This window comes from Monopterus albus, unplaced genomic scaffold, assembly GCF_001952655.1.
Source record: "Monopterus albus unplaced genomic scaffold, M_albus_1.0 scaffold357.1, whole genome shotgun sequence".
In the NCBI taxonomy this organism is placed as follows: domain Eukaryota; kingdom Metazoa; phylum Chordata; class Actinopteri; order Synbranchiformes; family Synbranchidae; genus Monopterus; species Monopterus albus.
The window spans coordinates 242,452-263,901 of NW_018128237.1; the positions used below are offsets into that span (position 1 = coordinate 242,452).

Here is a 21,450-nt window from a genome sequence, read left to right on the forward strand (position 1 = left end):
TGTAAACATAATTGTAACATATAAGTAAGCAAACTTATGTGTGCTCTAAACTAAATCTTAACTATGATAGAATTACCATACGCAAACAAAGTAAACACACAGGTTGACTAATCAACAAGCATAATGTTAATCTTCTACTAATTAAGTTCTTAATTCATCAAATGTTAGAATCAACCTTAAAGTATGACTTTGTTAATAATTTTACTCAACACTATTCATTATCTATAGCCCTTATTCCTGAACAGGGTCATGGGGGCTGGGGCCAATCTCAGCAGACACTGAGCAAAAGGCGGGGTCCACACTGGACAGGTCGCCAGTCTGTCACAGGGCTGACATTCTTAGGGATACAAACTGGCATTCATATAGCCATCTCTACATGTCATCTCCTCTATACCTGCTGCACACAAACAGCCCCATGTCAGCACACTCACACCTCCATGTTTCACAGTGAGCACTGTGCAGCCACTGTGGTCGTCCTGGTCAGATCCAGACCAAACATATATCAGATCAAACAGCTTTCACTTCAACATTAACAATAATACAGTTGGTGTACTATAATAAGGTTTTGAATCATTTAACTTTTAACAGGTGTTTTTTGTTAAAACCGGGTCAAAAAGTGATGCAAACCTTCGTCTAACCTTAACCAAGTGCTGTGACTGTCTGAACATTGACCATAAAACCCTTCAGTTCCTCATTAAGTTAATGAAAAACACAATGCAGTCACAATGACATTTCCTTGTATATAAAAGTAATTCACAGAGACGGGAACGTGTGTGTTTTTATGTGTAACTGAAGTGTGTGTGATGATCTCTCTCTGCTCCTTAGACCGAGGCCATCCACCCAGACTGTGCCCTGGTGGTTCAGCTTATAAAAGCCCAGGAGGAATGCAACCAGATCCTCAAACAGGAGAAGGCCAACCAATCCACCTGGCCAGGTCAGTCTCTGCAGCTTTCAGCTGTGCCAGTACGCACCCTCAAATAGTCTGACCTCCCACCTGGGGACAAAACTCAGGCCCTCACAAGGTCAGATGATACATTTATGGTTTACACTTGTTTCTTGGTTAAGGTTCAGGCTTCTGTATGCACATATGTTAAGGTAAAGTTAAGAATCTAGGTGTGCAGCAGCTGTGGTGAGTGTTGGGGCAAAGCTCCAGGAAATAAAGGTGAACCAGTGTCCATACAAGTGATAAAGTCATGCCTCCTGTACTGAAATAATCTTTTTCTGTTGCTTTTGAATATTTTAGTTGTACTTTGAGTGCATAAGTGACATGACTAGTGCAAAAATCACAGAGCGAGGATGTTGCTGTGGCGTCGACTGGTGCTTATCAAAGCAAAACGAAATCTTTCCCAGTCACAGAGTTAGAAAGGTGATAAAACTGTACAGACATGGATAAAACCAGATGAACAGAATCTCCTGAGAAGACTAAACTGGAAATGTATTTTATTTTATTACTCTCTTTTTTACTGGGAAATTGCTTGGCACATTCCCTTTCCTGTTCCTTTCAAACATATTTTTATAATCCTGTTCTCTGAACAGATTTTATGATTTTTCTTAGAACCTTGTTTCTCAATCAAAATCCTATATTTTTGCTGTAAATCTCTGGTGATATTTTCGTCAATACTGATAATGTTCCAGCTCATTTTCACCACTCAGTACTTTGGCAGCCCTGTCATTTGGGGCCATCAGAAGCACTCCTGAGTGAGTCATGTCAGGTTGCCAAATTACAACAATTCAGAACTGAGCTAGACATATTTTAAGTTTGAAAAAGGAGCACAAAAATTATTTGATTTTGCAGAGATGCACAACTCAGATACGACACAGCTGCACAAATCTAGTTTGGTTGTAGTCAGGAGACACTTTTTAAACAAATGGCACCATGTTTAGAGTAGATTAATTTATTTGACTTCATCATTATAGGCTGATGAGTCACATCAGTTTCCTCTTCACCTTCTACAGAGGTTGTTAGAGCGAGTGAAAGTCAGTGAGCTCCCACAGTTCTTCTGTCCAGGGAACAGATTACTGTGTGCAGCAGTTCTCAGTGAGTTCCCAGAGAATCATGTCAATCTCAGTCAAAAGAAGAAAAACAACTCTCAAAATCAGACTTAATGGTAGATACAGTATATGTCAAAATTCCTTCAAAGATCATCTAATAAAAGAGGAGACTCCTCAGCTTTTATACAACACTGGCTTGTCTAGTATTGGCCTTAGCTTGGTTGGTGTTTACAGCTGTATCCAAGTAAAAACACTTCAGCATTCTGGTCTGTGAATACTGTAGCTGTATCAGCACATGTGTGCACATGGGGTCAGTTTTGTACACAGCTGTTATTACAAACATGCACAGTGCAGACTGTGGACTAGAGCACAGTTCTTCCAGCCACACCTGGATGTGAAGCTACTGGATGCCCTCCGGTACCTGGTGATTGCTGCTCCAGAAGCATAGCGAGCACATTTGCTTCCTGTTATCAAATTTCTATCTTTCACTTGACAGATCACCTTAAACAGTCAAGGGAACTAATCAGGTGAGGAGACATCTGGATGAAAGGGACTCATTAGTCACCCGGCCGTGCTTTGTCTCTGCAGCTCAGATAGAAGGAGAGGCGACTGAATCAGAGGAGGCTGACATTTCCACAGATCATTACACACCACAACTGGCCTCTGTGGTCACTCGATTACAGGCTAAATACCAGAGGTGAAAGGTTCACTTTACCGCTCAACTGATTGGTCTTTAAACAACGATGTGGATTAACTTGATAGATTCATGGCCCATTCATCTAGAGAATTCCTTGAAGGTTCCAGCTTCACAACGTGACAGTGTTCTGGATTCCTCTGTTTTATCTGACTGAAAAATGAAAAATTTTCATTTCAGACATAAGACGTCAAATTTTCAAAAGTAGCACAAGTTCTAATCTACTTTTGAGAAAAATCAGCCAAAGAAATGTGAATTAATCATCACAAATATTATGCGGATGTTAACAGGTCACTGAAATAAAAAGCTGGTCTGTTAATTCTCCTATAAACTGCTAATCTCGACAACGCTAACCACCGTGCTCATTTCAATCTGAAACCACCGGTGTGCACTGCACATATTATTTCACCTCTCAGAGGAAAATACTCCCAGTTCTACTCCACTCTCTATCTGCATTATAATACGTAGTTGCAGACAATGTGCCCATCAAATAAAAAACTTAAATAAAATTCAGTTGTTTTTCTTTATTCGACTGATTTAACATGGAGTTTTTCTTGGAGGAGTTTGGGTTTTGCAGTGAGAGGCCTGCTCCGTCTCACCAGGACATAAAACAGACTTTATGTTTCTGTAATCTCTGTTCAGCTGCACATTACTGGTCAGGCTCTTTGTCCATGTGAAAACCTCCTCTCTGCCGCTGGTTCCTCCTTGTCCTCTCTCTTCTCTGTCCATCTCTGTCTCTCCCTTATCACATAACACCGTTTATTAAAGGGAAGATATTGTATATGTCCCGGTGGATCCTTTCATCCTGTAATACTTGCAACAATATTACAGCAGCAGCCATGAACAGGACAAACACAAGACAAATGCTTTATTAAACCTTGAAGACACAGGACAGGTAAGTGTGGAACACAGAGCCGCAGCCAGAAGAATACAACAGATGTGGGATATGACCATAGAGTTGGACATACATTAGATTGATGATGGGCTCAGAAATGACCCTCATAACGTGTTGTTGATGTTTATTAGAGGTCACCTACATGTCAGAGGGCTGAATCCATGTGCACTGAATGACACAGGACAATTTGAAGACACAGCTTTCCTTGAGAGGAAAGATCATCCAAGACATCAAATCATTTCATAACCTCAACAATCTGGCCATCTTTTAAACAGTTCAGTTGTGTTAGCAAACAGAATCTTTTTCATTTTTTCTTTTGCTCAATAAGTGGGAGGCGACAGTGGTGCGGCGGGTAGAGCAACTGTCCTCCTACCGGAAGGTTGACATTTCAAATCTCAGTGCCTTCAGTCCACATGTCAAAGTGTCCTTGGGCAAGACACTGAACCTCCCCCCGTTGCTCCTGATGGTTAGAGCCATTGGTTGAGTTGGCACCACAGATGGCTGCCATCGGTTCTGTACCAAAAACAAATTCCTTGTGTGTAACAGACTTGGCCAATAAAGGTGATTATTATTATCCTTATAAAAATGTTAAAGGAAACATACAGTGGGTATGGAAAGTATTTTAGTTTTTCTTTTTAATAAATCTGCAAAAATGTCAAAAATTCTGTGTTTTTCTGTCAATATGGGGTGCTGTGTGTACATTAATGAGGAAAAAAAGGAACTTAAATGATTTTATCTTAAGGCTGCAATATAACAAAGAGTGACAAATTTAAGGGGGTCTGAATACTTTACGTACCCACTGTACCTGTTCCTAGTAATTCACTTTTGTAGTGAGGACACCCAGGGTCTAAAAGCGCCAGGTTTACTCCATATGATTTGGGCCTGTAGTCACAAATTTGTCAGAAATGTGTATCTCTGCAGTACAGTGTCAATTATGATGGGTCCATCTTCAAGAGGAACTCAGTGTTGGAATCTTGTTTTAAGAGTTTATTTAGTTCAGTTTTTTTGTAATGTTGCTTCTGGTATTTTGTGTGCCAGGTAATTTGCACAGAGAGAACGAGGGTTCCACCACATAAGTCCTCTGAATGCCCATTCACAGTTTCTGTTCACCCTCAGACAGACGTGGATGTCAACCACCAACTACGTATACTCATTATCTAACAGTTATTTTGTTTATTAATTGATTCATTATTCAGTGCATAAAATGTAAGAAGAGTGAAGTAACATTAACATTGCTGTTTGCAACCAAAATGAATAATAAAAACTGGCAAGTCTTCACATTTAAGAAGCTGATCAATGAATTTTTGGTGTTTTTGCTTAGAAATGAATCATTTCAGCTTCAGTGCTCTGTTGGTTTCTGGGGGAGATAATGAAACTGTGTTGTTACCAGTCTGCCTACATGATGTGTGCATCAGTATGCTGTAGCAATGACATGTTTCTCTTTAAAAACACACATTATGGCCCAAACTTACCAGAGGAACACAAAGAGACTTCCTTGTTCAGTTTGTCGGGGGGCTGCTATGTTTGTATGCATGTGTGCATCAAAGACATGCTCATGCATGTGAGTGTAACAATGCTGCTGAAGGATGTTAAATAGGCTCTAGTAAATGCATGAAATAAGGGCAGGGCAGAGGAGGATGCAGCATTACCTCCTGAAGAAGAGGCACCAGTCCAGTCACCCATTACATCACCCAACCTCAGTGTCACGAGCTTTGCTTTAATTAGCACCTAATGATTCGCTTGCTGTTGCCACCCGTACAGCTCTGTGGGATCACAATAAATGGGCAGTTGATGCACCTGCAGCTCCATGCGCATGGCTTCATACAGTTATTTCACTAATTTACGCACGGGGAACATACTGTATCTTTACAGAGTCATTGTCTGTGCACAAGGTTTTTTCTCATGCAGATTAACTAGTTTTCAAATAGTTTCTAAGTGAAGTTTAATTTTACTCCTAATGTAGCAATGTCACAGAGATTGTGGATTTATTTAACTGATTATTTTGTTCCTTTACTGAGAATATATTGTATGTTAAGTGTTAGGAGTCACAGGACATTCTATACCTTATGGCTAGGGTGCATATTGGACCAGATCATGACGGGACCTGTGGTTTGGATCCTGTCTGGGAAACCTTTGCTCATGTCTTAAACATCTCCTTCCAGTTAAATGCAAAATGCCAAAAAAGTATCTTCCAAAAAACATCTACTGACAGAAGCAGCTTGATATTCTGTAGATTTGTTGCAGTTCCAACACAAACTTTACACGGTGATGTAACTGAGAAGGAGAAGAGAGCAGAGCTGTTTTTACCCGTCTCTCTTTGCTCTATACGTCTTGTTGATGTTTTATTTCTTGATTTAGTGCTGCATTATTCTGTCGTTGTCTGCTTCCATGATACTGTTGTTCTACCAGTAAAGTGACATTTATTCTTATTTGTCACATGAGGTCACTGATGCTCTGCTTTGACAGTTCTCGTACAGTTTATACAGTGCTGCATGATTACATCCTGAGTGAATTAAATGTTCATGTCCTGCCTAGATCACTTCTGTCCTTTCATAACTTCTCATGCTCATGACTATGAGCTGATAATTCTGACTCTGGCTAACGAGTGATAAATGTTGTCTTCCTATCCCAGGTTGTCCAACGCTGTGGGATAATTTCCACTGCTGGTACCGCGCTGAGGTGGGAGAGGTGATCAGCATCTCGTGTGGCAACATCTCCCAGCTGTTTGCTAACAACCAAGGTAAATAACTTCTGCTCAGCTCTGACACAAGTGGAGTGTGAAGGCATAAGTGAAGTGAAGCAAGCGGACGCTGAGGGTCAACATGTCTAAATCAAGCTTTGTTTTAATTTATTTATTTGTTCCTGTATTTTACTATTTATACTGTAGGTTCAAGTCTGTAGCATGAGCCACTGTATCATGTAAGCTACTCTGCAATCCCCATCTTTGAAATACATAATACTTGTCTGTAGCATTCACAGAGAACAGCCCAAACTGTACAGAACAACAAGAAAACACAAGCTACAAGTCATATTTTTTCACATTCATACCCCTTTACTCTACTCCTGGGTTCTTCTTTCAGTTTCAGGAATTCTAACTGTTATACACTGAAATAGGTTTTTGTTCACATTTGCACTTTTTGTTTTTGTTTTCATAGCAACAAAATCTCAGCCCTGTGTGAGGCAGAGAAATGATTCATAATGCTGCCACCAGTCCTCCTGCGTGGGCCTGTACTGCATTTCATCCAGTGAGGTTATTGGTCAGTACTCCGATCTAAGGCCATGCCGACCTTTGCCAGTAGAGCAGGACCTCTGAAACTTGACAAGAGAGAAGTCAGAAACTTTTACAGCATAATGAACTTGTGCTCAGTTCCCCTAGCTTTTTGTTTACAGCTCAGCGAAGTGACCAGATTATATTTAGATGTCTCTTAAGACCAATGCTTTCACTGAGTGGTTTACTAGATGTTTTTCTACTTGTAAGTGACCAGATTATATTTAGATGTTTCTTAAGACCAGTGCTTTCACTAAGTGGTTTACTAGATGTTTTTCTACTTGGGCTGGTCTCATTTCGTCTGAACTCGACTGCAGGGAGCGACGATCTCCTGACTGTTTACAGGCTCCCCACCTTCTCCAGATGCCCGCCCGTCTCACGCAGCTGGCTGATCTAACAAAATACGCTCTGAACCTCTGAGATAGCTGCTGTCGGACAGACAGACACAGATGCAACTGAGATGGGAGAAAATGTGTTTCTGGACATTTGGCAAACGATTGATGACAGAAAAATCTGCAAGTTGTCACAAACAAACCCAGAAGAGGCAGTTTAAAAACCCTCATTCGTCTAATCGGGTGTAAAATGATAATCAACCTGACAAGCAGAGTAAGCCACATGATTATTCACATAAAAAGGTACAGAAAGGGTAGACAAAGTATTCACTAAAGACTGTATCAGCTGCATTAAAAGGGACCTTTGGCAAACCTCTTTTATTCTTTGAGGCCAAAAAGTACTTGAACGATTTCTCTTTTATAGTTTATTAGGTCAATACAGGAGCAAGGAGGGAATACGTGAGGCTTACAGGACTGAGAGTCTCAGGAGCATCCATCTGAGAACAAGTAATGATGGTATAAGAGAACTTCTTTAGATGTTTAATGAAAGACAGTTTTTTAGTTTTACATTTTTAGCCCAGTCAGTCAGACTGTCACATTTATTAGAATGACTGGGGATTTCCTTCAGCACAATCAGCAAAAAGGTGGAGCTGTTTATTCAGCAGCTATTCAGTGGACCTCCTCAGGCATTGATGGTTACCATTGTGATCGTTTAGCTTTTCTGGCGCCATGATCAGATCAAAATGTCAATTTCTGTGAAACTTTACGACCAAATACCTGCGACTAATGGCATGTCTGATGCCAGCACGACCGTAGCAGGTTATGCCTCTTTGTCTTGTGAATATTTACTTTGACCTGGTTATTTATGCAACCATTTCTCATAAAAATCATGTTTGTACTCCAGTAACAGCAAATACAGTACATTTCGAAGGAAACATTATGCCAGCTGAATTACATTTTTTATTAACATTTTATAACATGAACCTAATTTAATATTAACCTCTCACATTCTGATTTCCATGTCAAAGGTGCCTTACTAAGTACCTGCTCTAGAATATACTTTAAGTATAAAAGTACTCTGGTAGGAAATGTTTTAAACACTAGAATTTGATGCTTGCTGGTCTGTTACAAAGTAGTGACTTAGTGTGGAACAAAAACAGCACAGCTGCTAAAGGTGGAGCTGATTTTAACCACGTTATGTCCTGTCAGGTTGTTTATCCATAATAATAAATCATCATTCATTGTTAAACAGTACAGTATTTCCTTTCTAAACCGCAGTGCAGTAAAAGTAACAGAAAGTGGAAATACTAAATAAATAACATTGTACTTAAATACAGTGCTTGAGTAAATGTACCTGGCATCTCGTCACCTTGACTACATTATTAAACATTAAACATTATGGCTCTTATCAGACTCGCTACTGAATGTTGAATCAGTCAGACAGTAAGACAGCGCACAGCGGAGAAGAAGCACAGAAAACTCGCAGCAGCTCGTCAGTGAAAGTTAAATGTGTACAGTGTGTGGAGGGATCAGGAGGCGGAGGTTGCTCCACATGACCTCATAACTTGGTGTTAGTGGGTTCCTGGACCCCAGCAGATTTCCTCCTCCACAGACACCCGGATAAGTGGAGCACTGTAGCCGTGCAATGAGATCCAGCCTCTCTGACTGGAGGGTGCATGCAGAGAAAATAATGAATTGGAAAATCAAAGAGTTCACTATGAGAGCCAACAGCATGAGAAAGGAGTATGCGCTTCTTGTTAAGCTTGGCAATATGTGCACCGGCACCCTCCCCAGAGTCTCGGCCTTCAGCCTCTATTCATATCCACCAGCTGCAGCCCTGCAGCCCTACACTCACGTTAGACTGAGGCTAATGCAGCTGGATACGGGGAAATCCACCCACAACTCACACCCCCACACTCTGCCCACACTGACATTTTTCATACTGTGAAAGTGAAGCTGCTATTTCACTGAAAACCTTTTATCTTCCTCCTGGTAAACATAGATTCACAGATAAAACCTGTGACCTCTGTGCATCATGATTGTCGTAGAGTTTAGTGAGTGAGCTCTGTGAGTCTGACTTCAGGCCATGGTGGGAGAACATCGCTGCCTCATTTAGATTCATCACCTGAGTGGGCCACACTCATACTCACCTAGAAGCGAATGAAGTAAGAACCTGTCTTCATATGAGACTGTGGGTCCACAAAAAATGAACTCATAGGTCAACAAAAGATTGGAGGAGAGAGCTCTTTGTTTCAACCCACAATGGTTCCATAACATTGAAAAGAAGCTCCTCAAACACCCAAATTTTAATTATACATTCTGCAGGCTTCCACTTTCTCAGTGGTATTTAACCTTGTACACCGTTTTATTTTATTTCCCCTGGTTTTCAAGAAGACTACATGTCCAAATGTAGACATCTGATACCAAAATCAAGGACAGTAATCTGCTGCCTCTGCTTCAAGCTTTGCACCAGATGCTGGAAGGATTCGCTCCCATTCAGACACAAAATCATTAACACTGATGTTTTTGTCAGGTCGGACTGCAGTCGCCATTCCAAGTCACCTCTGAAGGTGCTGAGGTCAGGTCTCTGAGTGCAGAAACATCACATTCATCCAACCACACCTGCTTTCACCTTATAAAGAATGCTGCAGTGACAGAGATATTTGCACTGGCTCCTTGATTTAATGTTATTCATTATTTTTAAAGCACTACATGGTCGTGTGGGATTTTGTGCCTATACTCTGTTGGCAAACTTACTTTCTAGACAACTAAAGAGATTGTGTATATGCTGTCCCGTCCCCCAAACTCTAGAGCAACTTCACTGATGATAATGTCTTGCTGTCTCAGTTGACTTTCTTTAAATCTCTACTAAAACTCTTTTTTATTAACTCGTATTTCTGCATTAAATGGTCTCTCTGTGCCCTGTCACTCTTAAGTTGTGCCAGGTACTATCCCGGTATTCAAAACAATCATTTCTAGGGAGGAAAAAGCCTTCCCCCCAGACTGGCCAAAAAAAGATGGAAACAACACTGTTTAAAATATCACTGTAGCATAAAGATGTCCCAGGAAATAAATGACCTGAACCAGGAAAGGTAGAAGCAGACCAAAGAAACAGGGGTGTTTCTGTGTTTTTTAGCCTACATCTATAGGAACTGCACTGAGAATGGATGGGCCGAGCTCAACCTGACCTACAGGGAGGCCTGTGAGTTCTCTGACATCGAGGTGACAGAACCAGAGGTAGGTGATGTCTCACTCTATCACTGTTTGAACAACAACACACTAACCACACACTGTCCGTACGTCCATGTACAAGAACTGCTCCTCTTTCTCCTCATTTGATCATCTGTCTGGTCGCAGGTGGAACGTTCACTGTCAGTAAATGGTCAATGTGCACATGCTGCCTGTCTGGTCACAGGTGGAACGTTCGCTATCAGTAAATGGTCAATGTGCACATGCTGAAGATGCTGTTGCCTATTTTGTCTGGTCTCAGTATCACACGTCAAAGTTTTGATGATACATAGGATGAAACCAGTGGTTACAGTAGGTTGGCCCTCATCCATCGATAGCGACCTTCATCTCAGTGAGGAACATTTCACTCACGTTCACTCTGAACTGATGCTTTGTCAGTGGATGAACTGCCATGGATCCAAATCATATTATTCAAGACTTCAGAACAAGTGTGAAGGGTGTGGGTGAGTGAAAGTAACACTGATTTTATTGATGTCATATTTGTCTTTTTATGTTTGTTTCAGACAGCATACTTCTCCAACTTCAAACAAGTGTACACGGCCGGCTACGCTACCTCCCTCATCTCTCTTATATCTGCCATTTTTGTCTTCACTGTCTAAAACACTCTTTCTCCAGAGAAATGTAAAACTAGACTGTGTAAACTGCCCCATAACAGTGAATAAGTAATCACAAATACCTAGAATAGAGAAATAAAGTTTGCAATTGATTCTGCTCTACAGAAAGTTTCACTGCACCAGGAACTACATCCACATCAACCTGTTCATCTCCTTCATCCTGAGAGCGAGTGCTGTCTTCATTAAAGATGGCATCCTCTTCTTTGATGAAAACTTGGACCACTGCTTCATGTCTACAGTGAGTGTGAGACCCTCCAGCTTCGATCCATGGTGTCTACATTTATCAGAGAAGGATCCATTTCATAAGTATAAACCAGCACCAGGCTACCACAGAATAAAAATGTCATACTACTTCTTATCCTGCTCTGAGAAATCCAGTGAAGTAAACATAAGTTGTAGTTGAGGTAAAGATACAGTACTAATGGTGAACTAGAGTAAAGAGTCATGGGAAACGTCATGCAGCTGAAATAGAAATTACACAAAGACTGAGACTTCTGTGGTGTCGACGCTGACACGGTGAGGATTATCTGCATTTTGTTTCCTGGCCATGAACATGACAAGAGCTCACTGGCAAAGAGAACAGGTTGGAGTAGGACTGAGATGCTGGGAGTGAATCAGTGGAGAAAAAAAAACTGTGCCTGTAGTGAAGTTACAGTGAGTGTCCCTCTAGTGTGGCGACGAGGGACCAGCATCAGCACATCACCGTGACTCATTTAGAGGCTGTGTGAGGCAGAGGTGGTGGGTGAACAGTGCCATGAGAGAGAGGAGGAGAAAAGAAGATGCCTTATGCTCCGTCAGAAACAAAAGTGAATACAGGAACATGGCAGGAAAAATAATGAGAAATGATCAGTGGATGAGGGGATGTTGTTAGAAAGCGGTAAGAGTGAAAGTGAGAATGGTCAGGATTCAGTTTCTCCTTACTTACTCGCACTCATCACTCCCCAGCACCAACTGGTAGACAGACACATTTAGCAACTAGCTGGTGAAGAGGTCAAAACTCCAGCAACCCTAACAGTGCAAAGACCAACTTTGTTGTTTGAGCACCGCCTTTCAGCCCATGGCCGCCGTCAGAGTCAGCATATAACACATAACAAAGAACATTTAAATAAGACCAATCATTTAAACACACATGAGCCAGTAAAGTGCACATGTACAGTCGTTGGGTAGCGTGTGTAATTTTAGGGGCCTGTCTGGTAGCGGACACAGTGGCTCAATATGCTCCATAAATAGGAGAAACTGTAACAAACAACCTCAGGTTTGGAGAATTTCAACCATTAGCATAAAAGGCGGCAGAGGAAGCCCAGAATGTCTTCTGTTCTCTTTGAAAAGCGCAGCATTTTCTCCTCCCTCACACAGTTAACGCTGATGTGCTGCAACTGCCTGTAGATGCACTCATTACTCATGATTATAAAGTCCGTGGCGAGAAATCAGAAGCCTTGTGTTTACATCTATATGAAATCAAAGAGCCATTGTTTTAAAAATTATTACAGTGTTTCAGAAGTAAATCTTTTATCATTATTGTAAAGTGCATCAGTGGGACTCTGCAATGGTAAGCGACAGCACAGATAACAGGGCTTAACCTTAATTAGAACATAATTATCACACACACCCAGAGCTTCAGCAGAAAATTTACACCTTTAATTTAAAAAGTGACAAATTAATAGGAGGCCGTTATGTTCTTTCCCCTTAGAACGTGTTATCACTACAGACCTCCCTGTGACCCATAATTTGATGGGAGAGGCCGTTACCATTACGGCAGCTCTGGATGAACGAGCTCCATGGACCAATCTGATGCTTGCGGTCTTTTGTTGTGTTTGTCCTGCAGGCAGCCTGTAAATCAGCCGTGGCCTTCTTCCAGTTCAGCATCCTGGCCAACTACTTCTGGCTGCTGGTGGAGGGCATGTACTTGCAGACGTTGCTTGCACTCACCTTTGTCTTTCAGAGGAAATACTTCTGGTGGTACATACTCATTGGATGGGGTGGGTGCTGACCTTTGATCATGGTGCCTCTGGTTCCCTTCATATCATTTTTGCTTCTTTTTTCTCACTGCCTCTTGTTAAGGGCTCTTTTCTGACTCTAATGATCAGGCCACTCTCTTTGTGCCTCCCAGGTCTCCCAACAACAATCATCACGGCGTGGATCCTCACCCGAAACTTCTACGATAACAGGGGGTGAGGTGCTGAATATTTCTAACAGGAGGTTGTGGCTGTGGGCAGTGAGTAGTGGTGCGTCTCGTGATGAGGCGTACTGTACGTGATCGCAGGCCTGGGGCAGTCTCGTTTATTCCATTACTGCCTGTGGTGTGTCTCAGGTGCTGGGATGACACGGACGTGGCCTTCATCTGGTGGATCATTAAAGCTCCAATAACCGCATCACTACTGGTGAGTACAGAGCAGTTACAGTGGGATGTACTGAGGAATCATAAGAGCCTCAGTCTAGGACCAGGCCTGTGCTTTGACTCTGTGGCAGCAACTGTGGACCCTCATCTTGACAACAATAACAAGTCAAGGAAAGCTGATTCATTTCCTCCATGGAAGCAGAGAAACTTAGTGTGTAGTTGAGAGCACATGAACAGAAGCAGTTAATCAGTGTGTTTTCTTGTTTCCCTGCTGGTGTGATTTTGTTTGTTGCGTTCGGAGTTGATTAAAGCTACCATTAACCTCCTGGCTCTGTGGTTCATTTTGTATTAATGTTTTCCCTCTTTTCTTCCCAGTAGGACCAACTGGTTTGTACTGCAGTTCTTGTCACTGTTTATTCTGCTGTCAGCCTGGGCAGAGAATAAAGGGCTGCATGTCTTCTTACAGTACTGCATATACACCTGCTATCACTCACCACTAATCAGCAGTAATTCATGTTGGCTCTTAAAAATTATAAAAAATACATACAGTACTGTGCAAAATTTGTAGCCACTTCTTATCACCGTGCAGCGCCATCAGGGAGGCGTGTGGCTGGTCCCACATTCTGCAGCCTGACATTGAGGCCAGACACCCACAAGAGTCAGAGGCCAGAAGAAGCAGGAGTCCTGTTTCAGAGCCCTGGTCATGAGGGAGTCAGTCTGTCATTACATGTAGACACAGACAGCCTGAATCCAAAGGGGACCAGCAGGTTCTCCGAGATGTTTACTGTACTTTCTATGACCTGACTACGTTAAAATGTAAAAGCATAAAAGCGTTGTCTCTCTAGTGCCTAAAACATTTGCACATAATTGTATATTCAAAAAAATTCTTCTTTGCAGAAGCAGGACCATGAGGAAAAAAGGCTGCATCTATAGAATAACAGTCCTAATGCGATCCCCTCATCTGTGTCATGCAGGTGAACTTCATCATCTTCATCAATGTGATCCGTATTCTGGTCCAGAAGCTGAGGTCTCCAGGTGTCGGAGGCAACGACACCAGTCACTTCAAGTGAGACGCTGAATCCCTGCACATGGTGACATGAATGAGATGCACACATACAAATGACTCAGAGACATGCATGTAGTCATCACGTGCGTGCGTGTCTGTATGTAGGAGGCTGGCCAAGTCCACGCTGCTCCTCATCCCCCTGTTCGGGATGCACTACATGGTGTTTGCTTTCCTGCCAGAAAACACAGGCACAGATGCCCGAATCATCATAGAGCTCGGCCTGGGCTCCTTCCAGGTAAAACACAAGTAAAGCAACAACACTTCCATACAGATACAAATATAAGCCAGTTGTTTGTTCTCTCCCAGTGTCAGGCAGGTTTGCTCAGTATACTACAGCTTTAACGTTTCATACTAAACAGTTGTGGATAATCTGTTTTATACTCTGAAGGGATTTGTGGTGGCTCTGCTCTACTGCTTCTTGAACGGTGAGGTGAGTAAATTTGACATGCTGTCATCACTAATGTGCCTAAATTTTATATTTTATTGTCAGAGGAACAACCCAGTTTTAATAGTTGGCCTTACTGTATGTTAACTATTTTCAGAACCATTTTAAGTTTGTATCTTAACCTTCTCACGCAGAGCTACTGCTTTTAATGCTGAAAAGCAACTTGGCAAGATGATAAACAGGCCTGAGGTGCTCACACCTTTATTTTCTGGCTAAATTTCATAATTCAGAGAGCAGTTATAAGCAAGTAGTGTGGTATGTTCTGACGCCTGGTGTTTCAGGACATACTAAAGGATCTACACCCACACAGGATTATCACCTCCAGGATTACCTGGTTAACAGGATTACAGACAGATAGCTGGATGGATCATCAGCCTACTTGGTCCAGACATTGATGGTGACTGACCCTAAAAGTGATTAGAGTTTGGCTGAAAAAGGTCAAAGTCAAGGTCACAAAAATCTCCATCCTTATCATGGGGTAAAATTTTAAAAATTTACATTTCCCTCAAAGGTTATTGAAACCGTTTGAAATTCAACACATATATGTAGGTTGGCAATGTCTATCACCAGACTGTATTTCATCCAGATCTGATCTATCTAAAGGTAGCACTGAAATCTCCATTTAACACATATTTTCTGCCATAACTTGGCCTTTAATGGAGACAGAACCCTGAAATGTTCAGGTAAGATGCACAGTGTAACTGCCTATGTATACATATATATTGTACATACAGTATATCCCGATCCAGATCAAGGACACAAGGCCCATTTGCATGAGTGAATGTTGTGATTCGGCAGAGGTACATGCACTCTCTGAATGGAAAAGTGTGTCCAAGCTTGTATTTTCCATATTGTAACTTTTATCTTTCTCCTCCATGTGCTGTGTGTGTTTTCAGGTTCAGGCTGAGCTGAAGAAGAGGTTCTGGAAATGGCAGACTCAGAGCTACCTGAGCTACAGTAAACGACGGCGCACACTGTTCACTGAGAGCAGCACCATCACTCAGATCTCTGTTCTGGACAAATCCAGCCCCAAAGATCAGCCGGGCTCACAGACACGTGCCCTCACGGCCAGCGACGTCTCCGCTGTGTGACGGACACTCGACGAATACCTGAGCCTGAGACTGAACCACACAACCTGATTATTGAATGTTAAAGAACCTCTTAACTGTGTAGAATCCTCGGTGGCCCACCTAATTTAGGTATCAACATGAGACTAACCAATTCACTACACCATACACAAGTTTCACAAAAAATTTGCCTAAAGCTTTGGTACTAGTAGAAACAAAGGGCATCTTACTCAAAATTCCAACATCTAGTAGATATTTTCGTCTTTGTCAGTGCATATACACACACTGCAAAACATGCCCCTCAAGTAATGGCAATTAGTATGAAATTTTATTAACTGTGACAAGAATGTCTATTTTATGATTTTGTTTTGGGAGGCCTCGGTCACATTTTACAGGCAACTAATAAGCAAATTCTCTTTTACAACAGCACTGATATCACCAGTGTACAGCTTCACAACATTAACAGTCAAAACCGTTTTACTAAAAGGAGGAAATAATTCATTCCTCATGTAGCCCACAACCTTTCTGACTCAGTCTTTCCCTTGTGATAAAAAGTCATGTTTGTTGTTTTTACTGAGGGGAATTAATGCTTGGAAACGGGCAACGACAAAGAACAACGTAGGAGATAATGGTGGTTGATTTGTTGTAGGCCTGAGGTCACATCACTGCAGCACAGTGTTTCAGCTGTGCCTTCTTTGGTGTGTAACAGTCTGTGTCCCTTTAACATTTTCCCAACAACGAGTGTCAATCAACTTATCACCAAGAGGTGCACCCAGTGGTTAACCGGAGTCAGAGGCACCTCTGCAAATGCCACAAAATTAAATCCCATATTCACCAAAAACAAAACCAGGACTATATACAGCATCTATAAACAAACATAATTGTTTACATGTATAATTTGGATCAAATCTACAAAAAACAAACTGACTAAACTACAATGAAAACCTCAGGTTGTAGTGTCATAGATCAAGCTCATCTTCCACATTATTTTCATCATCCAGAGGGTTCCAGAGTCTTTTTACATAAACACCCCTGCATCGTGGTTTCTAAGCCATCACACTAAAGCTTTGAAACACAGGGGTGGCAAATTGTGGGTTATTTATGTTACTGATAATGAACTGATACCAGTTGTGGTCAAAACACTGCTTATTTAAATGATGGAGGCTTAGTGTGTGATCATCGTTACAGTAAAACGAACTGTGTTGAAGCACAGTTTGAACATTTTTCACTATGATTTGATTATCTGCATTAGGAACAACCCCTCCTCCTCCTTTGTCTGCTCTATAGGTTGTGATAGTAAAGTAATTCCCTGGTTCCATTAATACCTTTTTGTTTTTACATTGTTGTTTTGCTTCTTAGATTAATGCTCCTTTTTTCAGTTCTGCATTTGTATCATTTCAACCAGGCTGCACAAAGTGTTGACTGAGGCAGTGTTGAACAAGCTACAAAGGTATTTTTGGTATAAATTTGTATATATCTTAGCAGATTTGATCCTTTTTACCTGACAGAAACAGCCCACACAGATAGGCAGCAGTGCATGGTAGGTTCACTCTCTGCCCTACAGTTTCATCCCTCAGTGGCTTCCAACCCACAAATTTAAAACAACCAATAAAGTTTGTTGGAACACATGACCAGTCTGAAGTTACTGCTGACAGGGAGAAAAGGGTAGAGAGGAACTACCGCAACACCACATCTCCAAGAATTTATTGCTGTCTCTGAGCAGTGAAGCTTGGGACAGTGGCTGCCCTGGTGTTTATCGGACGAGGGGAACCTGTCAAGCATCTGCCAAACCAACCAACTAAGTCTCATCCTTGAAAGCTTATTGTGTGTAAAACCAAGTGCTCCAGCCTCAGGTGGCAGTAACAAGCCCATTATTTGCTGACACAAGCTGCGTAAAGACAAGGTTTATGTTTTTACAAAAGTATATTTGGGTTTTAAAAGAGGTGAGACTTCAAGGATCAGGACTTCCTGGAAGGTTTGGAAACTTCTCCCACATCAGCAGATAGAGCTTTCTAATGGAGGCATGCAGGAATGAACGACACACTCCCAAATGGGGCATGGAAATCAAATGTGTTCCTGCTGTTTCACAAGTCTTAAAGTGTTTTATCAATACATATGCACTTGCTGGTTGCTAATTTTGCAGCTCTGTATTTAGTTCTTAACACTTTTACCTGAGGAATTGGTGCCATCCATTTAGGTTTGGACTCTGCTCACTGTGACGTTCTCATTGTTCTGCCAGTTACTGATTCAGTGCCACTTGGGTTTTTGAATGGCGGTCACTGAGAATTCCATGATCATGTTTCAGAGCAATTTCTTCTAAAATTAGACTTTTAAACTCTCTTATTTAATAGAACATGCCCATGTTACCATCAGTGGCTCTGCATGCAACATGTTGCACAGTGCACTAGCGCACATCTGGAGCACTAGACTGTAAAAGCTACTGTTTTTATGTGTTTTTGTGAATGTAAATGACCTGAAGTAGAGTTTACATGTATTTTATGACTTTGTCCATCAGATTTCTATAATTACTATATAATTACTATATTAAACTACCTTGTTGCTATAAAATGAAAGTCATATATATATAGTAACTAAAATGAGATTAAACAAGAAATAAGTTGTATTTATACTTAAGATGTTTTCTATCTCACATGGAGATTAGTTTTATTCTTATATAGTGTAATATTTCAAAAAGTGGTGACCATCATGTGGTATGTGTCCTGATTTGTTATCATAGGTTTAGCAGTGCTGTGCTGTTTTCTCTGAGGAGTCACTCTGGGAGAGTAGATGAGTCGTGGGTATTCTCAGTGTCTGTGTATCGACTGTACATGTTTCTCTGTGTTTGGACGTTATTTAACTGTACATTTCTACAGGATTCTTCATGGAAGGAAATAATGTTTCTCAGCTACTAGTGCCTTCACTGATTTCATGCAGTTTAAGTGGACTGAACCTGCAGCTGAATGGCATTAAAGATCATATAATTAAGATCGTGATATTATACCGTGTACTTGGGTCTTTCATGTTCTGCAGAGACAAAGAGAACGGTGACATCAGCTAAGCATGTTGTGAAAAACTGCTTTTCATGTTGTGTCTGAACGTTTTAGATTAGAACACTCTACAGTTTTGGTGTGGACAGTGAACATGTTCCTATTTTCTGACCTTAAAATATAATATGGATGTTTCTTTCACAGGTTCCATTTTGCAACACGAGTGGAAGTTTCTGGTTCAGTGTTTTGTTATTTTGGCTTGGGGTGAACATTAAAGATAAGGCTGGTGAGTGTCTATATTTTTCTCATTGTCAACATCCTATGAAAAGCAAAACAAAACAAAACCAATGTATTAATATGTCTTTCAGTACTTTGTGTTTCTGGCCTGTGGGACTCAGCTACTGCAAATGTAAATCTTTGAAAATGACTCACAAACTTACAGTTTCATTTGTAAAATAGGCTCAGTCATTTCCTACAGCAGCTGGGATCTGCAGTTTATAGCCAACGTTGCTTAAACAGGAGAAAACATTGCATTTCTTCTGGACTATTTTCAGGTGTGGATTAAAATGATTTTGTCCAAGAACTATTAAAAAGCCATCAGTGACCACACGGTTGCACTGGGTGACTGGTTCCTTCATCATCATGAACACATACACCTTAATGCACACTGACTCAGTCCCACACACACTTCCTGCTGCAACAAATACTTACTAGAGACCAAATGTGGATTCATCCACTGCTGAAAATAGTCCCCAGCACATACATTGTTTCCTCTTCTTGAGTAACATTTCTTAAAAACTACAGTGACCAGATGTTTTAAAAGAGTTACTGAGCCTATTTTAAAGATGAAACTTTGTGTTTGTGCTCCCTTTTCAGAGGTTTACATCTTGGGAGGATGAGTTCCAGTGACAGGACAGAGAAACTGGAAAGCATTGAGAGACTAACATTGTTGGTTTTGGTCTTTGCATTGGGTTTATTGACAAGACAAAAACACAAAATAGGACCAGCCTTATAAAAGGCATCCAAATAATTACGACATTAGTTCACAACATCACTGAAACAAGTTAGAAAGAAGAAACATTTATTGTTGATACTTCCATAATGTACAAAAAACCCCTCTAATGTGTGCATCAGAACAAAACAAAGTGGTGCTCTGTGCGGTGAAAGAGATGAGCTCATGAGCAGACAGTCAGTGCTTCAATTCTGCATTCAGCCATCAGCACACAAACACTGGCCCCTTTGATTCAAACATGAAGCAACTGAATAAAGGAAACCACCATCAAACTGCTTAAGAGAAAAGCCATGTTTCATGTCATGCTCTGCAGTAAAAACAGAGTACACCACCTTTTATGGCACTTTAATTTTCCTTTTGTCTGGGAAGATTAACATTCAAAGAAAAAGAATTTGAGGGGTCCTGAAGGGCCTGGAGCTACAGGGGATACATGTTCACAGTTGAAACCATATACCTGTGTTTTAGCTTATTATTTGGCTCATCCACTCGACGACAAGGACACAGCTCAGATTCCCTTAATGGCCTGAAAGCTCAATCCCCCCTTGTGATTAAAAGCTGGTCAGATGAGATCAAAATGATTAAACACACATGCATCAGCCTATTAGAGAGTACAGAGGCATCACAGGAGGCAAACACAGTCACCATTTAGGAAATATGAAAACAATCACAGCGCAAAGTTAGTTTTTTTTAGATGACAGCTATTCACTTTCACATTTACAAGGTACAGCGTTGGCAGCTTGTTTCTGTCTTGCACATTTAACAGCAGTTTGTTTAGAGTTTGGCTACAGACCTGTCACACACTACTTCATAGTTCAAAACAACAGGTTCAACTCAGTATTTATTCTTTTTATAACAGAAAAGTATTTATTCTTTTTATAACAGAAACATTATAGCAATTTGTCTGACATCGACATAGTACTGGCAAAACAAGGCTCCGACTCCTCCTTTAGCGTTTATAAATACATCAGCAAAGTTCGGCTCATGCCCAATGAGACTGTCTTAATGTTTGTGATGAAATCAGCTGAACGTTCAGCTGAGTCAGAGGTGGTGACTGTCCAGCAGCGGAGGGTGAAACAGAGCCCCCTGGTGACTGCGCTGGTGTCACAGCAGGTCGGACTCAGCTGAGCGCAGACAGCAGAACAACAGCCCTTCATTCTCCCTGTGTGTGGTGAGGACGTGGTCTGTAAGTAAGTTTTTTATTTTAAATAAATTATTATTATCAGTCAAAGACATTTGGTAAATTTCACGACTCCATGCGTGACATGTTTTTGCCTGCAAATGACCACACAGTGTTCAATGTGTGATATCAAAGCTATTGAGGACAAAGTCAACAGTGAACTTCAGTTCAGTGCTAAAGAGATGTCGGCCATAAACAGTGTTTATTCAGGAAATGCACAAAAGATATGTTAACTGATAAATTCATTTGTTGCTGTTTGACCAGATGTTTTCAGTCCTTGCACAAATTGCACGTTTTGAATTTGGCCTCTTTGA

General features: G+C 41.2%; 1 protein-coding gene across 1 annotated transcript in view; it reads left to right on the top strand.

Moving 5' to 3' along the window:
• ghrhrb (growth hormone releasing hormone receptor b) overlaps window positions 1-19,489 on the top strand; it is a 23,486-nt gene extending 3,997 nt beyond the window's left edge. The window contains exons 2-13 of the mRNA XM_020625536.1: window positions 826-934; window positions 6,214-6,321; window positions 10,318-10,418; window positions 10,934-11,028; window positions 11,147-11,282; window positions 12,870-13,023; window positions 13,155-13,215; window positions 13,356-13,425; window positions 14,357-14,448; window positions 14,554-14,683; window positions 14,837-14,878; window positions 15,790-19,489. Coding sequence (XP_020481192.1) covers window positions 826-934; window positions 6,214-6,321; window positions 10,318-10,418; window positions 10,934-11,028; window positions 11,147-11,282; window positions 12,870-13,023; window positions 13,155-13,215; window positions 13,356-13,425; window positions 14,357-14,448; window positions 14,554-14,683; window positions 14,837-14,878; window positions 15,790-15,984 — 1,293 coding nt within the window. The 3' untranslated portion in view covers window positions 15,985-19,489. The remainder of the gene's footprint in view (window positions 1-825; window positions 935-6,213; window positions 6,322-10,317; window positions 10,419-10,933; window positions 11,029-11,146; window positions 11,283-12,869; window positions 13,024-13,154; window positions 13,216-13,355; window positions 13,426-14,356; window positions 14,449-14,553; window positions 14,684-14,836; window positions 14,879-15,789) is intronic.
• Window positions 19,490-21,450: the final 1,961 nt, after the last annotated feature.